The following is an 18,917-nucleotide window of genomic DNA, read 5'->3' on the forward strand; positions in this document are numbered from 1 at the left end:
AACAGATAGGAAAAATATTTTCTAGCATTAACTGTAGAATTCACACATATGTATTTTGACTCTCCAACATAAAAAATGTAATTATAAAAATTCAGTCCACCAATTTCATGATACCTCAGTTTGTGGAATATCATTACTCAAGTCTTTTTTCTTTTTTAATTTAGTCTTTATATGCAAATGCTAAGCCCCATAGATCTAAAAAAAAAAAATCAGGATTTATTTATTGTGTCCTAACCACGGAAAGAATATACACAACTCCAACACCATCCCTAAACCACAGCTACATAGTCTACTGCAAGATTAGAGCTAGGCTATTGGTGTTCCAGCAGAAAAGGAACAAGAGACTCAAAGCCAAGCATGATTTGAGGCACCAGCCAAGCCTGATTATTTTCACAATGCGTCATGTAACGCCTACAAGTATTCATCATCCAACCACAGTAACCTCAGCTTCACCTCCAGCATCCTTAATCCTCACCTATATCCCTGAACTACGCATTCCACAAGAGGCATTGCACACAAAGGATAGTTTGACTTAATTAATGTACTAATTGGCTGACCAACATACAGTTGGACAGGTTACACAGCAGGCTAAAAACACCACAGGCTTTCTGCCAATTCCGCTGTCCTGTGTACAACATTTTTGTCTCTCCCTCCTCCATCCTCCCTCCTTAATCATGTCCTAAATTTGTGCAAAGTGTATGACTTCAAGGACTACCCCTCCATCAAAATTTGGTGGAATTAGACAACACCTGCTACACTGACTGATGGAAAATGGAAACAAGCACTACTGTCTCTCATTCCTTCACTAGATCCAGCTGAAATCAACCGCCATCATAACAAACTTTCATTAAAGAAAAAAAGAAAGAATTTTAAAAACCCTATAGAAATATGTAGACACAAATCCTTAGGAAAGCAGAGGTCAATAGCATTTATAAGCACAACTATCTGACATGTTGAGGCACCTTTAAAATGCAAATTTGGAGATTACCAATACAACCATGCACATGGTTTATATAATCCATATGCTGCAAGTCATTAAAACCCCAAGGAAAAATTTATGAAATAAGTCACATGATAAAAGCAAAGTAATCTCCAGTATTTAAAACAGTTATGAAAATACCTTAGATTACTCAAATGGTGGGCAGAGCTACAAATACATGTCAGATTTCTTTCAAAATCATATTCAACTATTTATATGTTCTTTTAGAAGCATTTGCAACTTTTTACAAATTTTACAACAACATTACTCATTTGTTTTATAAAAATTGTTTTTAAGTGCTTTGGAGTAACTGAATCTCAAAATACCCTCAGGTAACACTTGGGTTTTGAAAGACACTTATTCAAATAAGCAACTTCTTTCTCATGTGTCCTCTGAAACACTCAGATTTGTTTTTTCTTAGTTAGCTCATCCCTTCCTGATTTCACAGATTACAAAACCTGGCTCCCACATTGTTTAATTTCATAACCCAGTTCCTGCAATACTCTGAAGAAGAACAATGTGCCTCCTGCTCTCTGAGTTGCCCTGTCTCATGCGAGATGCTACATGAGGATCACCATCAGTGGGCTGAGTTGTTTTGATTTGGATTTTTTTAAATTTTCCATATCACCCAACCAACTAAAAACAGTACACACATATTGTTTAAAGACATCTACATTACCTTCAAGCCTGGAATCACTCCCATTCCATGACAACTTATCTTTACTATTTGTTTTCCTTCTACTGAAATGAGTTGGAGACTGTATTTCATTCTCCTTGAAATGTCTAACTCAGCATAATTTTCAAGGATTTTCCTCCTACCCTGAAATTCTTGCACTCTACTGTAAAGTTATACCAACTTAAGAGAACAGATTTATTCCTTGATAAACAGTCGCTGCTAGTTCTCAGTATTTGCAGTGTCTTTACCAAGATCTTTGCTCAGTCAGCCAAGGCTGAGGCTTTCCCTGATTTCCAACATTACCATGATACAGGTTCCTGGTTACCCCTTGCATCTTTGAGCATAATTTTTTCAGTTTACCTTAATTCATTATATGATTTTTTTTAAATTCTCAGCATATCTCAGCAAAAGGTTTCTTTCATTTATTTTCAATTTATGAAAGCATTTTCACAGCATGGCCCAAAAGCCACATGAACAGAGTGAAATGATCACAGCCTGGAATGAAGAAGTCACAGATTCTTACTTTAGTAACATCTAGGCTAATTTTAGTCATATTTAACCCAGCTTCCAGAAGAATCTAAAGGCAAGAAGACAGTGACCTACATGTCATTCATAACATGGAGAGAGACAGGACACTGCACAGTACTAAGATGAACAGATACCCAAAAGAAGACAATCACATACCACCATCACAGCAACTCTAGGTACTGGATTGGACAGAAGAAAGAAGACAGCCTAACCCAGAGATCCAAGCTGGCATCCAGAAGCATGTTCCACAGTAACACTATCATCCTCCCTAGTCTCCCCATCCTAATTTTAAATACACAATGGTTCACAGCACAAAATTCCAGAGTATTTTAGAATACAGTCTGGGCAGTACAGCCCTCTTGCACACCTCAGAAAGATGATATTGACAACTCTATCTATGCTGGCAGGTAAGAGAGGATTCCCTTTGGTGTTAGCTGGCTCCCCACCTTTGCTCAGGACCAGTTCAAACAGCTCTCCCAAGGGAAGCTGCGTGTAAAGCACCGTGAAGCATCAGCAGCACAGCCAATGTGCAGCATCCATCCTTGGGAACAACCTCTGGCCCAATCCCACAGCAATGTGCATACATCCAGGAAAGTGATGTGAGACTCACACTTCAGCTTGATCTTTGGCTGGTGATTCTGTCCCACCTATAACCATTTTCAGAATAATTCATTCGCACAGTAAGAGTTGTTCTTGCTGTTATTGCCTCCAGATTTACCTGTGGAGTGACCTGCCAGCTGCCACACGCTGCTTGCACTGCAGCTCCCTGGCCCATGCTGTACTTGTACCAATGTCCCTCCCACTGACATTGCAGAGGAAGGAAAAGCACTTTATATTTATACAACAGCTGATAGCATTTGTGTCTCTGACAATATGATATCCAATGCTATCCTATTCCTAGAGAGGTTACAGAGTAAAGAATGGAGATGAAGATACAGAATATAGTTATTGATGGGTCAAACAGGGCTCAGGAAAACAGCAGCACTGGAATCCTAAGTAGAAAAAAAAATCCCTTCTGACACAGAAAGAGAAAGAAGCAACTGGCATCTAAAAATCTGAAGATTATTCTAGGCACAGGAAGAAGCAGATATGGCACAAGTATGAAGAAATATTAGAAGTGAAACCAAAATGAGAATCAAAAGTAAGAAAATAAGCATGCAAAGAAATTAAGAAAGAAAAAAAAAATCAATAAAATAGGGCAAGTGCAGAGGATCATTAAAATCTGTACTGGAGCAGCAGACTCTGGTTACATCTGTTCTGAAGAGATGGCTGAAGCAGCCCTCAGTGCAGAGGACATGTGAAACAGACCCGCTGGCACCCACACTGCCCTAGGCCTGCTGCTCCTCTCCTCTATGCCAGCAGATCTGTGTGGGAGAGGTGTCTGGAGTCAGAGCCAGGAGTAAGCCAAGAGTCAGCTCAGGCCAGTGCTCAAGCTGTGCTCTGGCTGTGCCCTTTAGCAGCAAGAAGGAAGGGCAGCAGATACAGAGGAGGAAGGGGGTGGTGCTGGGAAGGAAGGGCAGGAGAAGTACGTGGGGAGAGGGAGACCTGTGCTTGAAAGGGAAAAGGGCAGGACAGAAGTCAGGTTGGAAAGTGAGGGAGGGAGCCTGTCTTAAATTAGGTGGAGAACAGACAATCAGACTAAGAGAAAGGAAAGGTAAATGGCATGACTGACTCTTGCCATCCTGTAGGCAAAAGGTTAGAAGAATGAGTTCTAGAATTGCTACTACAAAGTAGCAAACAAACAATTTTTACCTTATTCAGATTAGGTGAAAATGTTACCTGATCAGGTTATCTCTGATACCCTACAAAGACTTCATACAAATGACTGAGCACATTTATCTACTGTGCACTACCAGCAAACAAATGTCTAAAATGTACAGGAAATACAGGTCTTTGCTCTAAAGCATGTGATGAATAGCACTTTACACTTGTGAAATCAACAGAATCTTGGGAAATGGAAGCTGAGACAACTCAAAGCCAGTATTCCAGCCTTTTCCCAGCTTCATGCAATTTCCCTGTTAAATGATTTTCTTCTCCTCACTTCTATGAATTTCTAGAAATCTGACTTCTCCAGCTTTGAAAATACAAGATGACACTTTCCGATTTCGTTTAGCTTTGACTAATGTAAAAACAAAGTACAGATGGAAGAAAATACAGCAAATTCTGAGGAAGGACTTTTTCATTGAAGCTTCAAGATATCAAGGTAAATAGTTTTCAAAAAGTATAATTACAACATTTATGAAAGACTGTTTAGGGATTCTTCTGCAGGGATAGATGCTAAGCAACTTTTTTTTTTTTAGTGAGTCTCATAAGTCTTGCATATGGAGACATTCAGTTTGTGCAAACACAGGCAGCTTTAATTACAAAACAGGCATTCCTGTCAGCCACAGCCACTTCATGTGGACAGAGACAATTCAATTTAGATGTGAAGCCCATTTTCACTAAAGCAATCCATTTGTACCGGAGCAAAAATAAAGACAGTGCAAGTATGGTGTCTCAAGGCTATATTTTTTCCTAACTAAAAAAATACTCATGCACAATTACTAAAAAGAGAAGGAAAAAAACAAACAACAACTAAACAAAGAGTACAGCACTACTTAAAAGCAAAGACTCTATATAGTCACTTACTGACAGCCAATATTTCACTTACTAACACCACTTAATTCAGCTCCATCAGTCTCCCACAGACCAAAGAGAAACAAAGCCTTTGAGACATGTGGGGTGAAGCTGTTATGAGTTTGGACTCTGGATTGCAATTGTCCCTAACCATGTTCTCTCAGGGAACAATCTCTGGTTATTTATTCTCATCTATTCATTCCCATTCATTTCTACACAAGCTTTTGTGAAAGGATACTCTTTCATCTCCTTTCCTTAGTTATTAGCTTGTAGCAACAGGAGGAACAATCAGAAGCCATTTTACAGGCTTGACATAGAAATAGGAAGTGCATTTTGTGTTGCTGAGCTCTACAAGGGACCAGGACCAAGTACTACCAGAAACATTCTGAACATACACTGATATAACTATGAAGACAAAATAACTTAAGTCCATCCTCTTATATGAACCTGAACATTTCTGCTGTACAGCTGTGGTATTTCATTTATAGTTAAAAGGTTTTCAAGCACAGCTGTAACTCCAGCAAAGAATTACTTCTGTGATGACTCTCTTAATTCAAGACTGTTCTTTCTCTGCCAGGCTACTTGCAAAGCTTCTGCTTCCTCCTCTGCAGCCCACATTGCACCCTTTTCCTCTTTACCTTACACCTGGTTCTGGTGCTCATCAAATCCTGCTCAATAATCCAATTCAATTCATTACTGCATCTGAAAATGACCCTAGCTAAAAGCAGGGTAAGTAACCTCTTGTGGGTTAGCTCATGGAGAGATGAGGTCCAGAATCACACAAAGTACAGTGATGTGTCTGGGAGCAGAGACTGGCAAGTGCTTCCTCTCTCTTTAGACAGGGTCTGAGAGCAGCTCAGCTTTAGATTACTCTGGCAGGTCAAGTTAAACACTATCAACAAAAACCTAAGAGAAACTAAACTGAACTGCAAAGAAGACAAAGTGCAAAAAGTGAGGCAGAGGTTTGACAATACTGCAGGACATTGGTTGAGAAGGTTCCCACTTCACTTTGGGTTTGTGACAAGATGTAACTGTTTATGGGGTCACAATGCAAAACAGGTCAGGAAAACATTTTGCATTTTTAGGTTTGTTTTTCTTTTCAAAGAAATAAAAAGCGGGAACTTTCCCCCTAACCCATAACTGCACAAGTGAGTGAACCATAACAGAGCTATGAGCAGGAAATCTCTTGACCAGGTTTGGCTGTTGGGGATTTTCGATTTAATTACAGAACTGTTTAAGCCTCTTTATACTTAGCCAGATCCGACAGATCAGCACTACACCTCTCATGGCTCACTTCAGAACCATGCTCTGCTGGTACAAGTATTTATGCTCCTACAGAGCAAACTAGATAGGAAACAGATCCAAAGAAAATAGTACTGGTTAAAGCAAGAGGAGAAGAGAGAATGTTCTCTGTATTAGTTTCATGATACAGCTCACTGTATGCTCCCACCAACAGCTGCCACTCCTGTCTCTGGCAGTTCAGAGTGAAAATGTTCACTGGCAGACACGACAACTCCTTAGGGTCACACTGCTACCAGTTACTGTTTTATCGTATAAATGGATGTCATCGCAATTTTCACTCAAGAAACCCTTCAATGGGAGCTTAACCAGAATATGTCAGGATGCTGCCGACCCAGTCTTTATTACCGCCATCCCTTGTCTTTATTACATAGCTCAACAATTTTGTTGCACTACCACTGGCTGGTGCAGACTCAGTGACTTGTGCTTCTTTCTGTCCATCCATCTTGGGGGCAGCTCAGCGGCCAGCTCACTCCTCATTCCCTGGGTACCACTGCGGGAGAAGCAGGGAGGTGGGGACAGACGCACTCACCTGCAGCGATTCCAGCTTAGATTGGCTTCCAGGGTATGTTTACACAGGTGATGCAAACACATCCCAGCTCTTCTATCTACACCCTAATTTGCTGGAAATGTGCCAGCTGAGGTGATATAACCAAGTCTAATTGCACACTCTCACTAAGATACTTCACCTGTAGGATACTCTCTGAATACTCAGACTCCTTTAGCCCTCATAAATTTTTTTAGTCTTGCTTCATTATGCAATGGAATCTCCTTGATCTTAAAGCACTGATTACAAAGGTGTCACCAAGACACATGCATTACACTTGCTGCTGCCAAAAATACAATGCTAGCCTCCTAGGCAAACACTAAGGCTTTCCATTCAGGTATCACAGGTATTGGAAGATGACAAGAATACGATGTTCAGGCATGTGCCCATGCCCCTGTATCCACCAGCAGCAATCCTCTCACAGCATGTTATGCCCCCAGATGCCACCACCCCCTATGTCTTTTCTCTGCCCTACTTGGCCCAGATTCAACATATTCTCCCTGTCATGCCTTTCGCCCCACCACACAACCCTCCTCCTCACACCAAACGGCCCCACCACCATCCCCCTCCTCCTCAGCACCAGACTCCACACCAAACCATACTATTTGCCATTCTTTCCCTTCACTCCAGGGTCAGGCTGGACTCATCTCCTTGACTCATCTCCTATCCTTTGCCTCCGACCGTAACCCTCTCCCCCCACCCCAGACGACCTTCCCTTCCTCAGTATGCCTTATGTCCTTCCCCCCGACCCCAAGCCAGACTCCCCTTGCCATGGCACCACTTGTCCCTCCGCTCAGGCCAGGCTCCCACCACGCCCTTTATAGCCCCCTTCCACTCCAGGCCAGGCTCCCCACTGCGCTCTAGTATCCACCCAAAACCAAGGCCAGGCTTCCCCCTCTCCGATACCCCTCCTGCCCTTGTCGTCTAAGGCCAGGCTCCTCCTTAGGCCGGGCTGCCGCACATATACACGCACACACCCACCAGGTAGAGGGTGCCGTAGATGCGGAGGGACTCTGCCAGGGCGCTCTGGGTGACGTGCAGCACGGCCCAGGAGCACTTGGGGTGCCAGGTGTGCCCGATCTCGTAGCAGCTGTGGGGGATGGACTTGCTCAGCGCCGCCATCTTTGCAGCGCGCGCGCGGAGGGAAGGGGACGGGAGGGGGGCGCGGGGCGCGCGCGGCCGCCGCGTCACCGCCGGTGCCGGGGGAAGAGGTCGCGCGGGGCGCTGCGCGCGCCGGGGTTACTCGCGGGCACAGCCGCCCTTCCCACGCCCCCCCGCCCCGCGCGCGCCGCTCGCTGCGTGAGGCCCGCAGCCAATCCGCGGCCGCCGGGGAGCGGCCGGGGCCGGGATTGGCGCGAGCCGCGGGGCGGGGGGGGGGGAACCGGCGCTGAGGCATCTGTGTGTCCCGACTGTGTGTGTGTGTGTGTGTGTGTGTGTGTGTGTGTGTGTGTGTGTGTGTGTGTGTGTGTGTGCTGTCTGTCTGTCTGTCTGTCTGTCTGTCTGTCTGTCTGTCTGTCTGTCTGTCTGTGTCTGTGTCTGTGTCTCTGTGTGTGTGTGTCACCCGTGTGTGTCCCCATTGTCCTTTGGGTGTCCCGTCTGTGTGTCCCGGGCCCGTCCCGAATGTGTCCCCTGTGTCCCGCGTGTGTCCCCTTCGTGCGTCCCGTGTCCCGTCACACACCCGTGGCGGGTCGGGCACTTGTGTGCCTACAGGAAGCTATGTTTCTGTGTTTCTGTGCTTGATGGGGCCAGAATCGCAGGCGTACGGATTTTGGGATGTCTGCGGCGAGAGCCGCTCGCACGACTCGGCTGATTCTCGTCGTGGTGCTGAGAGGGGGTTTCAGTGCCGGGCGAGGAGTCTGAGCGGCTCAGAATTAAAGGTCATGTCGCATTTGTTCGCCGCCTGTGGCGGCAGCGACATTTTCCTTCAGCTCGCTCCACCCGTACAGCCGTGTTCCCACTGGTTTTCATGTCATCCCGCTTCTCCTGAGCCCCTGGATAATGTCAAACACTGTTTCCTGTCTTAATTGGTGTGGCCTCCTCACACGCTTAGGAGTCCGTCTCCTGTGGGTAGAGTGTTTGCAGGCTGGCTGGAGAGTTTTGTAAACTTGCTGGGAAGTAGATTGGCCTGTGCGTGAGTCCACGTGCAGAACTGTGGATTGAATGCAAAGTCTTCCTAAAAAGAAGCACTTTAATTATGAGCACAGTGATAGCAGAAGAGGGAAAAATGCACACATGCGCACACATACACAGCGTCCAGCGTGTCCCCTGTGTCCCGTCACTCCCGCAGTGGACGAGCGTAGGGAGTGGCTCCCAGTGCCGCAGCAGTGAGCGGGATGGCCAGCCAGGGAGATAATTAACAGAGGTTTAAAGGGACCACTGGAGCTCATCTCGTCCAAGCCCCCTCCTTAAGCAGCATCCCCTGAAGCACGTCACTCAGGATTGTTTACAGGCAGCTTTTGGCTATCTCGAAAGTGAGGGAGACTCCACAACCTCTCTGAGCAGCCTTTTCCAGTGCTTGGTCACCTACGCAGTAAAGTTCTTCCTCATGTTCAGGTGGAACTTCCTGCACATCAGTTTCTGCCCATTGCCTCATGCCCTCTTGCTTGGCACCACCAAGAAGAGCCTGGCTCCATCCTCTTGACACCCTTCCTTCAGACTGACAGACATTGGTGAGGTCTCCTCTCAGTTTTCTCCAGGTGAAAGAGCCCCAGGTCCCTCAGCCTTTCCTCATAGAAAAGATGTCTCAGTCCCTAATCACCTTTGGACATGGTGAAGTTTTTACAAAACCATGGTGGCAATGACTGATGACACAGTTACAGCTCAATTGCAAAACTAGCCTCTGGATCTAGCTTGAAATTTTGCTAATTTAGGGACCAAAGGGGCAGTGTGTATCAGGACCTGAGGATTTTATTTGTGTCTCTGTTAAATAACAGTTCACAAACCCTCTGTCCTGCTGAAGCAAGTACACTCTGTATGTCCTGTGCTGAGGTTGGGTCAAGAAGAGATTGTTTCTACACCTAGGTGGGACATACATCCTGAAGTCCATAGGTAGATCAGCAAAGTAACCTGCAGCAAAATGCAGACTTAGATCCAGAGCAGGAACATTCTGTCCTCTTACAGCCTGGCTCCAAACAGAGCTGTTGAAGAGTTCACCTCGCTGATCAGACTTGAGACCATCCTGTACCACTCACAAAAAGATAGAACCAATTTGTCACTGATTTTGCAAACTCTTTTACTGCTCTTCCAAAGGAGCTTGCTGTGGGTGCAAGAACATACTTGCATTTAAATTTTAGCAGCCCAGAGATGGGTAGGTTGGATGGTTCACAGAACTTGGGGCCCCTGAGGGACTGTTTGCAGGCTCTCAACAAATCTGCCATAGGAGATCTTTGGCCTAAATAGCTCAATTATGTTATTTCAGCCAACATATCTGACCAACCAACCCTTTTCAGGTAAAACTCTGTCTATGACAGTTTGTATTTAAAATCTAGTAGAAGGCCCTAGAGATTACTTTTTTTAAAATTCAGCTTTAGTGTTGGGGTACAGCTCCCTGCAGCTGTGGCTGTGTTGCAGCCTCGGGGAGGGAATATTGCTGTGTGCTGAGCCTCGCAGGGAAGCAGCCTTGGCAATATAACCTGCTGCAGTGCTGCCTGGACTTTGGCTTGGACCTAGTGCCTTGCTTGCAGTTTTTGTAGTACTCTGTAAAACATTGCTTGTGGCCAGAAAAGGCTATTATTGCCTAAGTTATGGATTCTGGCTCTCTTTGCTTGCATGTTTTGGCTTTCATAATATTCTGGGCTTAAGTCTTGCTTGCTGTCTTGTGTTTGTAGGCAGAGAGCTATGGCACATGCAATAGTAATTGCACAAGCTGATTATTTCACCTCTGACACACATTTGTGCAGACAGTCCTAATTTTGGGACCACTTGCCCAGCTCAAGTTAAGCAAAACTGGCAGAGAAAGATACAGCAAGATACTTGTTTATTTGTGCAGCGCCCCTGATTAGGCTGAAGAGTTGCCTGCTCAGAACTGCAGACTTTTGCATGTCTCCTGTTGGGTCAGCTGAGGAGGACTCTGATAATGCACTGATAAAGAAAGCAGCGCAGTCCTGACCTTGTTCCGGCCTCTTTTCCATGGGATTGCAATACTCCGAGAAGAAGCCCTGGGGGTGAAGCTACATGGAACACTGCTGATGGCCCAATTGGCATTGGATACCACCCCAGGCTACTCTGTCCTGGGAAACCTACCCTTGATTTGAATAGGGACAAAAAAGTCTCAGAAAATGATGGAATCTCATGAATTAAAACAAAGCATTGAAGACTTTTACTTTTGCCCCATAAGTACCTAGGGTTTTCAGGAATGCTCCTTTTTGCTATACTGGGAATAGCAGGGTGTGTCTGTAATGTTGCCTAAACAAACACTGGTGGTGAATCCTGTGGCATAAAGCCAAGTGATGTGGCACACATGGTTCAGAGCTTGCCGTGTAATATCCAGGTGCCTTGGAGAGAGCTACCCAGAGTAGTACTGAAAGCAAAGCCAGGGAGAGAGCTAATTGCTAAGCAACCTGAATGGTGGGGGAGTTGAGGCTGCTCAGCTTGGTCCCTGGTCCTTGTTGATGTAGCAGAGTCAAATACACCAATGTGCGTAGGCTGACAAAAATATGAGCCTCATTAGGACAGCAATGATGTCCCGGGCTCCACACCTTGTGTCACAGAAGGGAGCGATGTGGCAGCATCTCACTGCACTGAGACTGTTCCTGTTGCCCATCTAAACAAACTGCAGCTTTCAGCACAAGTCTCACCAGACTCACTCTTTAGGAAGGTACCTTAGCTGATGGACAGCACTGCAATCCTTTAGTTTCCCTTGCAGATGATAACTGATTATATTAGGGAGGCAGATGGCTTGGGTAGCGATTGCTGAATGAAGGAAAGTAGTCCCTTCCTTTCCAGGTTTTAGTGGGTCTCACAGTTTGGAACATTCTCTGCTGCTATCATCAGCATCTGCTAAGTCTGGTATCTACAAATAAATTACATATCTCATCCCATGAGAGCAACTGGAGTGTGAAGATTTTTCTTTTGCCTTCACAATGAGCAATTATCAGTTCGAAAGTGGCCTAGCCAGGAATCCAAGGCAGAGCATTTAACTAATTAGAACAAAATCAGGCAGAGAAAAATAAATTTATGAAAAAAGCCAACCAGGGGACTTGACATTTCAGGAGGCTCTGCCTTCCAAATGCATTGGGATCTGGTAAATCTTCTTTCTAAATATTTTTAAATATCAGAACAATCTGGAAACATTTTAACTTGGAAGAAATGTTATGCTTTGCCCTCTCCATTCCCTCTTGTTGCTTTCCAGCTTGTGTGCTTTCGGATTTTTTTGCTGTTTGTTTTCTCCCTTGGGACAAGGGATCCAACATTTCCCTGCTAGTCGTGCTGTTCTCAGTGCTTGCATTTCAGTTCTGGAAGTACTTCTCTTGTCTGATAAGAACTGCTCTTTCCACCAGTAGGGTTTTTTGGGGTTTTTTTCACTCACTAATTTTCCTGCTTTTCCCATTCTTCCACTCTCATTCTTATTATCCCTCAGCTTGTTCTCCTGCCATCTGTGCAATTGTCTCATGCCCCCATCATAAAGTTTATGAAATCCAGACTGAAAAGTATTCTGTTGCTAAAAAAGCTAGGGATTAAATTCATTCTTCTCCTCAGGTCAGTGGTGACAATGTGTACATGCAGGTATCTACTTCCCTCAGTAAACTGCATAGAAACATGGAGATATTGCTCCAATCTCCATTTCTTCTCAAAATCCAGGAGAAATGGTGGGTACAATATATTATATTATTATATTTCTTTAGAAACAAGCCACAATCTTGTAACACACATCACTAATACATGAAATGGCTGTATTGAATAGGAGTGAATGACCATTAATTGAGTGGATTTACTTTCCTCCAAGAAAAAAAGGGCCCTTTAAGAACTACTTTTCACCCTTGTGCCTGAAACTATTTATACTTTTAACTTGACCCATTTTGCATTATTTGAAGAGATTCTCTTCTGGCTTGCAACCATGAATGCTACTTGTTCATTTTTTAGCAGGGGATAAGCTCAAAATACCCTTATGTTTGCTGATATTTCAAGGTAAAGGAATTATCTGGAAGTTTTCCCATTTTCCAAGATGTAGTTATGTCCAAACTAAATATGGGATGGACTGTGGGATAATACCCTGTGAACACTTTAATACACACAATAATATCCCCATGTTTATACAAATACAGATTTTTTCCAGATCTAAATGTTGCAGTCTTTCTTACAGAGGTACCAAGGATTAAACTAAGAAAACAAAATCATAACATTCACCAGACTGATTTTTTGGGCCAAACCAAGAGATGACATACTGAGCCATATTCATGCTACTGGCATCAGTTGAATTGTACTTCCACTGTATTTAGCCTATGGTGTTGCTGTTCCTGGAGACAGTGATTTCTTCTTTCTAAATCAGGTGACAGAATTGGTCATTAAAGGCTAAATTAAGCCACTGCTTTCACTACAGAAGGAATGAGAGGCAGTGCATGTGGACACACCATTCCAAGAGCAGCCCAAAACAGCAACTGTGACCCTGCTTCTTCTTCACTGCTCTCCTGCTTTCCAGGAGAGTGCTTTCTATAGCTCTAAAAAAATGCAAAAATCAGTCTTGCATCATCCTGGTACCTCAGCATGCTCCTGTACTTGAAGCTCCCTTGTCCAGTCCCCGACCTTTGTTTGACTGGAACCGCTACAACACAGCTTTACACCACCCAAACAGACCTAAATCTTTTCTGGTGCTATCAAAAGGTATGGCTGCCTGTGCTCTACAGTCACAATGCTGTGTCTGGAGTTCATGTCCTTCCTCTGCCATCCTCTTATCTTGTTGTTCACCTAATTGAGCAGTCAGGAAGACCTGTCCCACATAGCTTCGACGTCCTTCATTTCTGCGTACCAGGTGGGGGCAGCAGCCTTCAAACATGCAGGTGATAATCACCTTACCAAGACCAAGAGTGGGAAGGGTGGGAGCAGCTGGGATTCCACGCTGCTGCACACAGCGAGCTCAGGGGCAGCATCAGATGGGTCTCCACTCCTAAAGAGTTCCAAGAGCTCTGCGCCTCTATTGTCTGTGACACCTGATAGCTGATTCACTCTCTGGCACTTTTTGGGGGCCTTTTGAATGATATCCGAGATCAATATGTTAAGGAGAGGTCTGGCCCTAAGTAGGGCAGATACCAGCCAGTCATTGTATTTGCCTGCAGGAGCAGCAGTGAGTGGTGGGCTGTTCTTCAGCAGTGTCAATGCCAAGGATCTTTCAGAAAATAGGAGAGAAAAAGGAGACAGGAGTGAATGATGACATCCTCAAACAAAACCTTTTGTTTGCCATTTCCAACTTTTCTGAGGTCATTATTAAGATTTTATTTATTCTTCCAACACAAGCATTTTTAAGTCATGACCTTAAGAAAATACTCAGAAAATGTCTTTTTTTTTCTTTTGGAGTTTCTAGTATGGTTAAAGCTTCTGTAATAAAACTCTCTGTCCATCAAGCTGGGCTGCTGAGGCCACAGACAGAAATGTAATTATGCTAAAGCAATTGAGCACCCAACAGTTCCTTCAAAAATTAATGATAGCTTCTAAGAACTCAGCACTTTTGAAAAGACTTTCAATTTAGGTCTGGTTTTCTTTTTTTCCAGAAGAATAATGAACAGTAAATTTCAGCTATGTAGTTGTCAAATGCTCATGCTGAAATAGCCTCAGGACTCTGATCACTCGTGTTGCCAGCTCTTGGATGTCACAGGAGTAGAATTCAACAGCCTAAGCAGCAGCTGCTGAACTACTTCATTTTGCAGGTTTATATTTTTAAATAGGCAGTGATTTTATGTTATCCTGGGTTAATGAACAACATTGTCCTTCAGCAGGACTGTGGATATCCAAAGTTGTGAGCAGAGTGAGGGGCTCAGAGGAGGCTCTTTGAAGCAAGATGCTCCCTTTGCCTTTATTTTCCAACTTTACTGCCAGTTGTCTTGAAAGTGCTTTAAATTGCAAATTAAAGAAACAGCACATCCATGATTACTATTAGATTTTGAAATACTGTGTTTAGGTGGGCAGATGTAGCTTTACACATCCAGATTTGGACCTCCTGTCAAAAATCAAAGCAGTGTAAAAAACAACTGTGGATTTGATGGGGCTGCAACATCAGACTCTTGGTTGGTTGGTTCCTCTCTGCTAGACCAAGGTTTGTCAGTGAATATGAACAAGAATCAACAGAATAAGTTGAAGCAAACTAGTTAAAACTCTCAACATTTTTTAAACATAGAAGCATTCAAAGGACAAAACCTTCTTTTCAACACCTCTGGCTCATTCCTAGAAGCCATTTCTAACTTTTCTGCTCAATTAGTTGAGAAAGTCACTAAAGCATAGCAACATCACAGGAAAAAAAGCACCAAAGAGCCTTGAGAAAACTCTGAATAATGCAGAAAGCAAGAACAAATGTTTCATATATGTGGTATTGTTAAAATTCTCAAGTGGCATAAATACAACAAACAATAGCAAAGAACAGGATATTTCTATTTGTTTCCCCACACTTGAGATGACCTAACCTATCTCAAGCATGGTTCCACTTTGGGACTTATGAGTTATTTGATCAGTCCAAACTTGTGAAAATAAACACTATTATTCTACTGTTTTACATTCTTTTGTTCTCTGTAAATAGACTGAGAACTAGCGAAGTAAATTATAATAAAATATAAATCAAAATAAAAACTGCCGATAAAGCAGAAACAACACAAGGGGAAAAAATGTAATAAGCACAGAAATAATGAAGTTAAATACTCATCACTGAGAAGAGCTCTGTGTGCACCAGATCATTTTGTCACTGCTTTATGGTTGAGCTCTGATCTCATTCACAGACATCTCCTGCAGAGACTTCCTGCATGCTAACCCTGGCATGGCCAGGAGAAAGACCTAACATCTTGGGGTCATTATTTTCAAAAACTCTGAGGAGTTAGATGTTCAGGTTTCATTGGATTTCAGTGCAGGTTGAACACCTAACTTTTTGTCTCTGAAAAAAAAATCCCACTGTAAAGTAATAGGTAATTTCTTTGGCCCTACCTATACTGTCTTCCAGACAGTATTTTCTAGTGTTTTTTCTCATTGTAAGCAAATGCTGTGGGGGCTATATAGTATCTATGGACCCAGCTAGAAAAGATGAACTTGACTGTAAATTCTTTGTTAAGAAGATGTTTGCTCTCTGGGCCCTAGGCCCAAAACTCCATCCATGCCTCTGTGTGGCAGTGACATCTTGAAGGCATGTCTTGCAGAACCTTTAATGTCCAGATTTGTTCACATCATGTGTTAATAATTACTATTGTCCATAACCTCAATGATCGGGCTTCATCACTCCCTGGGAGAAGTGATTTTGCAGCCTGATATATGTCATTGTTGGAAGGCTTCTCTTGATATTTTTATAGTGGTTTTTAGCACTCTGAAGATAGAGAACAGAAAGCTCACGGCATTGGCTAGAGCTCAGTATGCATGCGCATATGCCTGTGCATAGAGATGAGGTAACTGGTCAGACATGGTGTCATTTTACATTCCCCTCCCGCACCAGAAAAGCACCTTCCTTCTTTATCCTATTTATAGAAAATAGAAGAATTTACTTGGCTCTTTTTTTGGACAAGAAATGTAATGTTAATGTTTTATACAGATCTCTTTGTTTAAAAACCCAGGAGGGAATCAATACAGCCCTGGCTGGGAGAGCATGCTGCCCCTAAAAGGAAGGTAGTAAGGGTGGTTAATGACCTGCTGTCCACAAATGTCCAAATTCTGACACAATGCCAAAAAAAGGATTAACCCAAATGATATAGTTCAAGTAAGTTCCCTCATAGAAGAACTTGAGCAAATTTCACGTGGGAAATCATAATGTATGCAAGAAATTGTATCTCCTCCTGGCACTCCCACACCCGCTGAACTGTATCCATGTCTGCCTAGAGAGAAAAATGTAAAAATAGAACAGAAAAGCATATTTTCAGATGATGAAGTGAAATTGTAAGTTAGCTAAATAGCCCAGTTTAAAGGAGTATGCAGCTTTTACCAATGTATGAAGGAGTTATAATTACTGATGATCCAAAAAAAGAGATCTATGAGTTTACAGGCTCACCAGAAGCTCATTGTCACAAAACAAATGTCATTTAACATTCTGCATCTAAGTTTGGTTTAGCTGAAGAAAGTAAATCCATCTCTAACCAATACAACTTTCCAGAAGGAAAAAGTTCAAAAAGGGATTTTTGAAATCTTCTTTTCCCTTGTGTCTACTTAACAAATGATCTCTGGAAATGCTGGCTATTTACTTACGGAAATCATGTTCTTAGGACCCTGTTCATCCTTTCATCATTCAAAGGCTGGAGGGGCATGTTTTTACATTTCATGTGTGAGTCTTACAATAAAGATGTTAAAATGATCCTCTAGTCAGGCTGAAGAATATTTATCCTACAGTCATGCACTGTTGCCCAAGGGTTCTTGTATAACTTCTTCCTTAATCCTCATTCCCCTATTTAATTTGAGTTTATGTTAATTCCTCTTCCCTTTACAAAGCTGGCTGAAGCAGCTATGGAATTAGATACACATCCTGAGCCCCTTTGGTAGTCAAGGGAGAGTGAAGCATCTCCAGTGCAGCCACCTTGGATCTGAACTGGACTCTCAATTACCTTCTCTATCTGCCTTGCCCACATGATATTCAATGGAGACAAACCTAGCACCCTCAAAACTTATCAAAATTATATCCCTAGATCAGGTATGCAGGAAGGAGAGGCAGGCTTTGGGTCCAGACAGAGAGGGTCACTGGCCATGGCAGTGGTTCCCTTCCACTGCAGTCATCTTGGCATGGGGGCAGAGAGAGCCTTTGGGAGCCTTTCCTCCAGGATTAAAACATGGAGGGGTCACTCCACCCCAGCCTCAGGAACCAGCTGCACTGGAAGAGTGGCTTTTGTCTACATTTGGCACCCGATCCTTCTGCTTTGCCCCATATGATGAGAGCAAAGGGGTTTGTTTGTGTGTTGATGTTCTTTTCAACTAACTCCTTCATATATCTGAAGTGGTTTTATGTCAAAAATGGAATAATAACCTTGCCTCTCAATACAGCACCATGCCCATTGTGGCCTAAAACTTTCATATTTGGGAAATAATTTGCTCTAGTTTTACTTGGGGAATATTTAGGTTAGATGGCAGCTTTCTTGTGTTTTTTATGCACATTTTTAGGAGTTTTTATATTTGTCATAATTCCCCAAGGATGTGTATACAGTGTCAACAGTACTAAAAGATATGAACTTTTACTGTAAGGAACTGAAATATCATGGTAATATAGTTTTCATGGTAGTTTGGCCCATGGAAGTCTCTCCCAGGAATAAAAATGCCTGAGAAAAACGGAATTCACATAAACTCTCATTATTTTCTAAGTTAATGTATGAGTCTGTGGGGAAATAGATGAATTGTCAGCCTTCAAATAGAAATTACACTGGCCAAGAATGAAAGATCAGTACATACTCAAATTCCAGATCCAGTAATAATAAAAATAAAATTCAGCACTAGTTCCATTGATAACAAAACCTCAGTACAGTGCAAAAATACCACCATGATCAGCACAGCATAAAAGAATAAGGGTGCGGTTCCCTCGTGGCTGAAGCCAAACTAAGCTGATCTGTTTCCTTTTGTGGTCACACCACCCCTCCTTGTCATCACAGCACTATTTATTTTATTTTGTTAGTTTTCTAACAATTAGTATCTGGACCTACCCTGCCCTGCCAGGGAGTCAGAAGAAGAGAACATATGTACAAAGTGTAAGGTGGGTTGCACTCCACGTAAGCACCTGTATGCCTGCAAGGAACACAAGGCAAATGTGGAATGGCAGCAAAGCCTTCTGCACAAGACAGAATGGCATTATTTATGCTCAGACTAATTTGAAAGTCCATTGGCTTGTGTAACAGTAATCCATATGATTAATTTGCCAACTTGGATAGAAATTAGGAAACCTGTTTGCCAAAGACTTGCCAAACCAGTCCTTCTCACTTTCTGGTATGACATTTATATGTTTGTCTTCCTGTGAATGCAGCACTGCTTTAAGTGTATAGGAATGGGCAAAGAAAAAGAAAACCTATGAATGTCATATACAAATGGTTAATGGAAGAGCAGGTCTGTCTCTGTGAGAAAGGGGAATAATCTATCCTGGAAGAGAAAGTAGAATAAAGGGGATATCTTTTGCAATTATG

The 18,917-nt window shown here is 43.1% G+C and overlaps 1 protein-coding gene across 1 annotated transcript in view; it reads right to left on the minus strand.

Moving 5' to 3' along the window:
• The window catches only part of TMEM135 (transmembrane protein 135), a 155,942-nt gene extending 148,089 nt beyond the window's left edge, over positions 1-7,853 (minus strand). Inside the window, exon 1 of the mRNA XM_030960739.1 lies at positions 7,627-7,853. Within this exon, the coding sequence (XP_030816599.1) occupies positions 7,627-7,767 (141 nt within the window). The 5' untranslated portion in view covers positions 7,768-7,853. The remainder of the gene's footprint in view (positions 1-7,626) is intronic.
• Positions 7,854-18,917: the final 11,064 nt, after the last annotated feature.

The sequence above is a fragment of the Camarhynchus parvulus genome, chromosome 1 (assembly GCF_901933205.1).
Source record: "Camarhynchus parvulus chromosome 1, STF_HiC, whole genome shotgun sequence".
Lineage (NCBI taxonomy): Eukaryota > Metazoa > Chordata > Aves > Passeriformes > Thraupidae > Camarhynchus > Camarhynchus parvulus.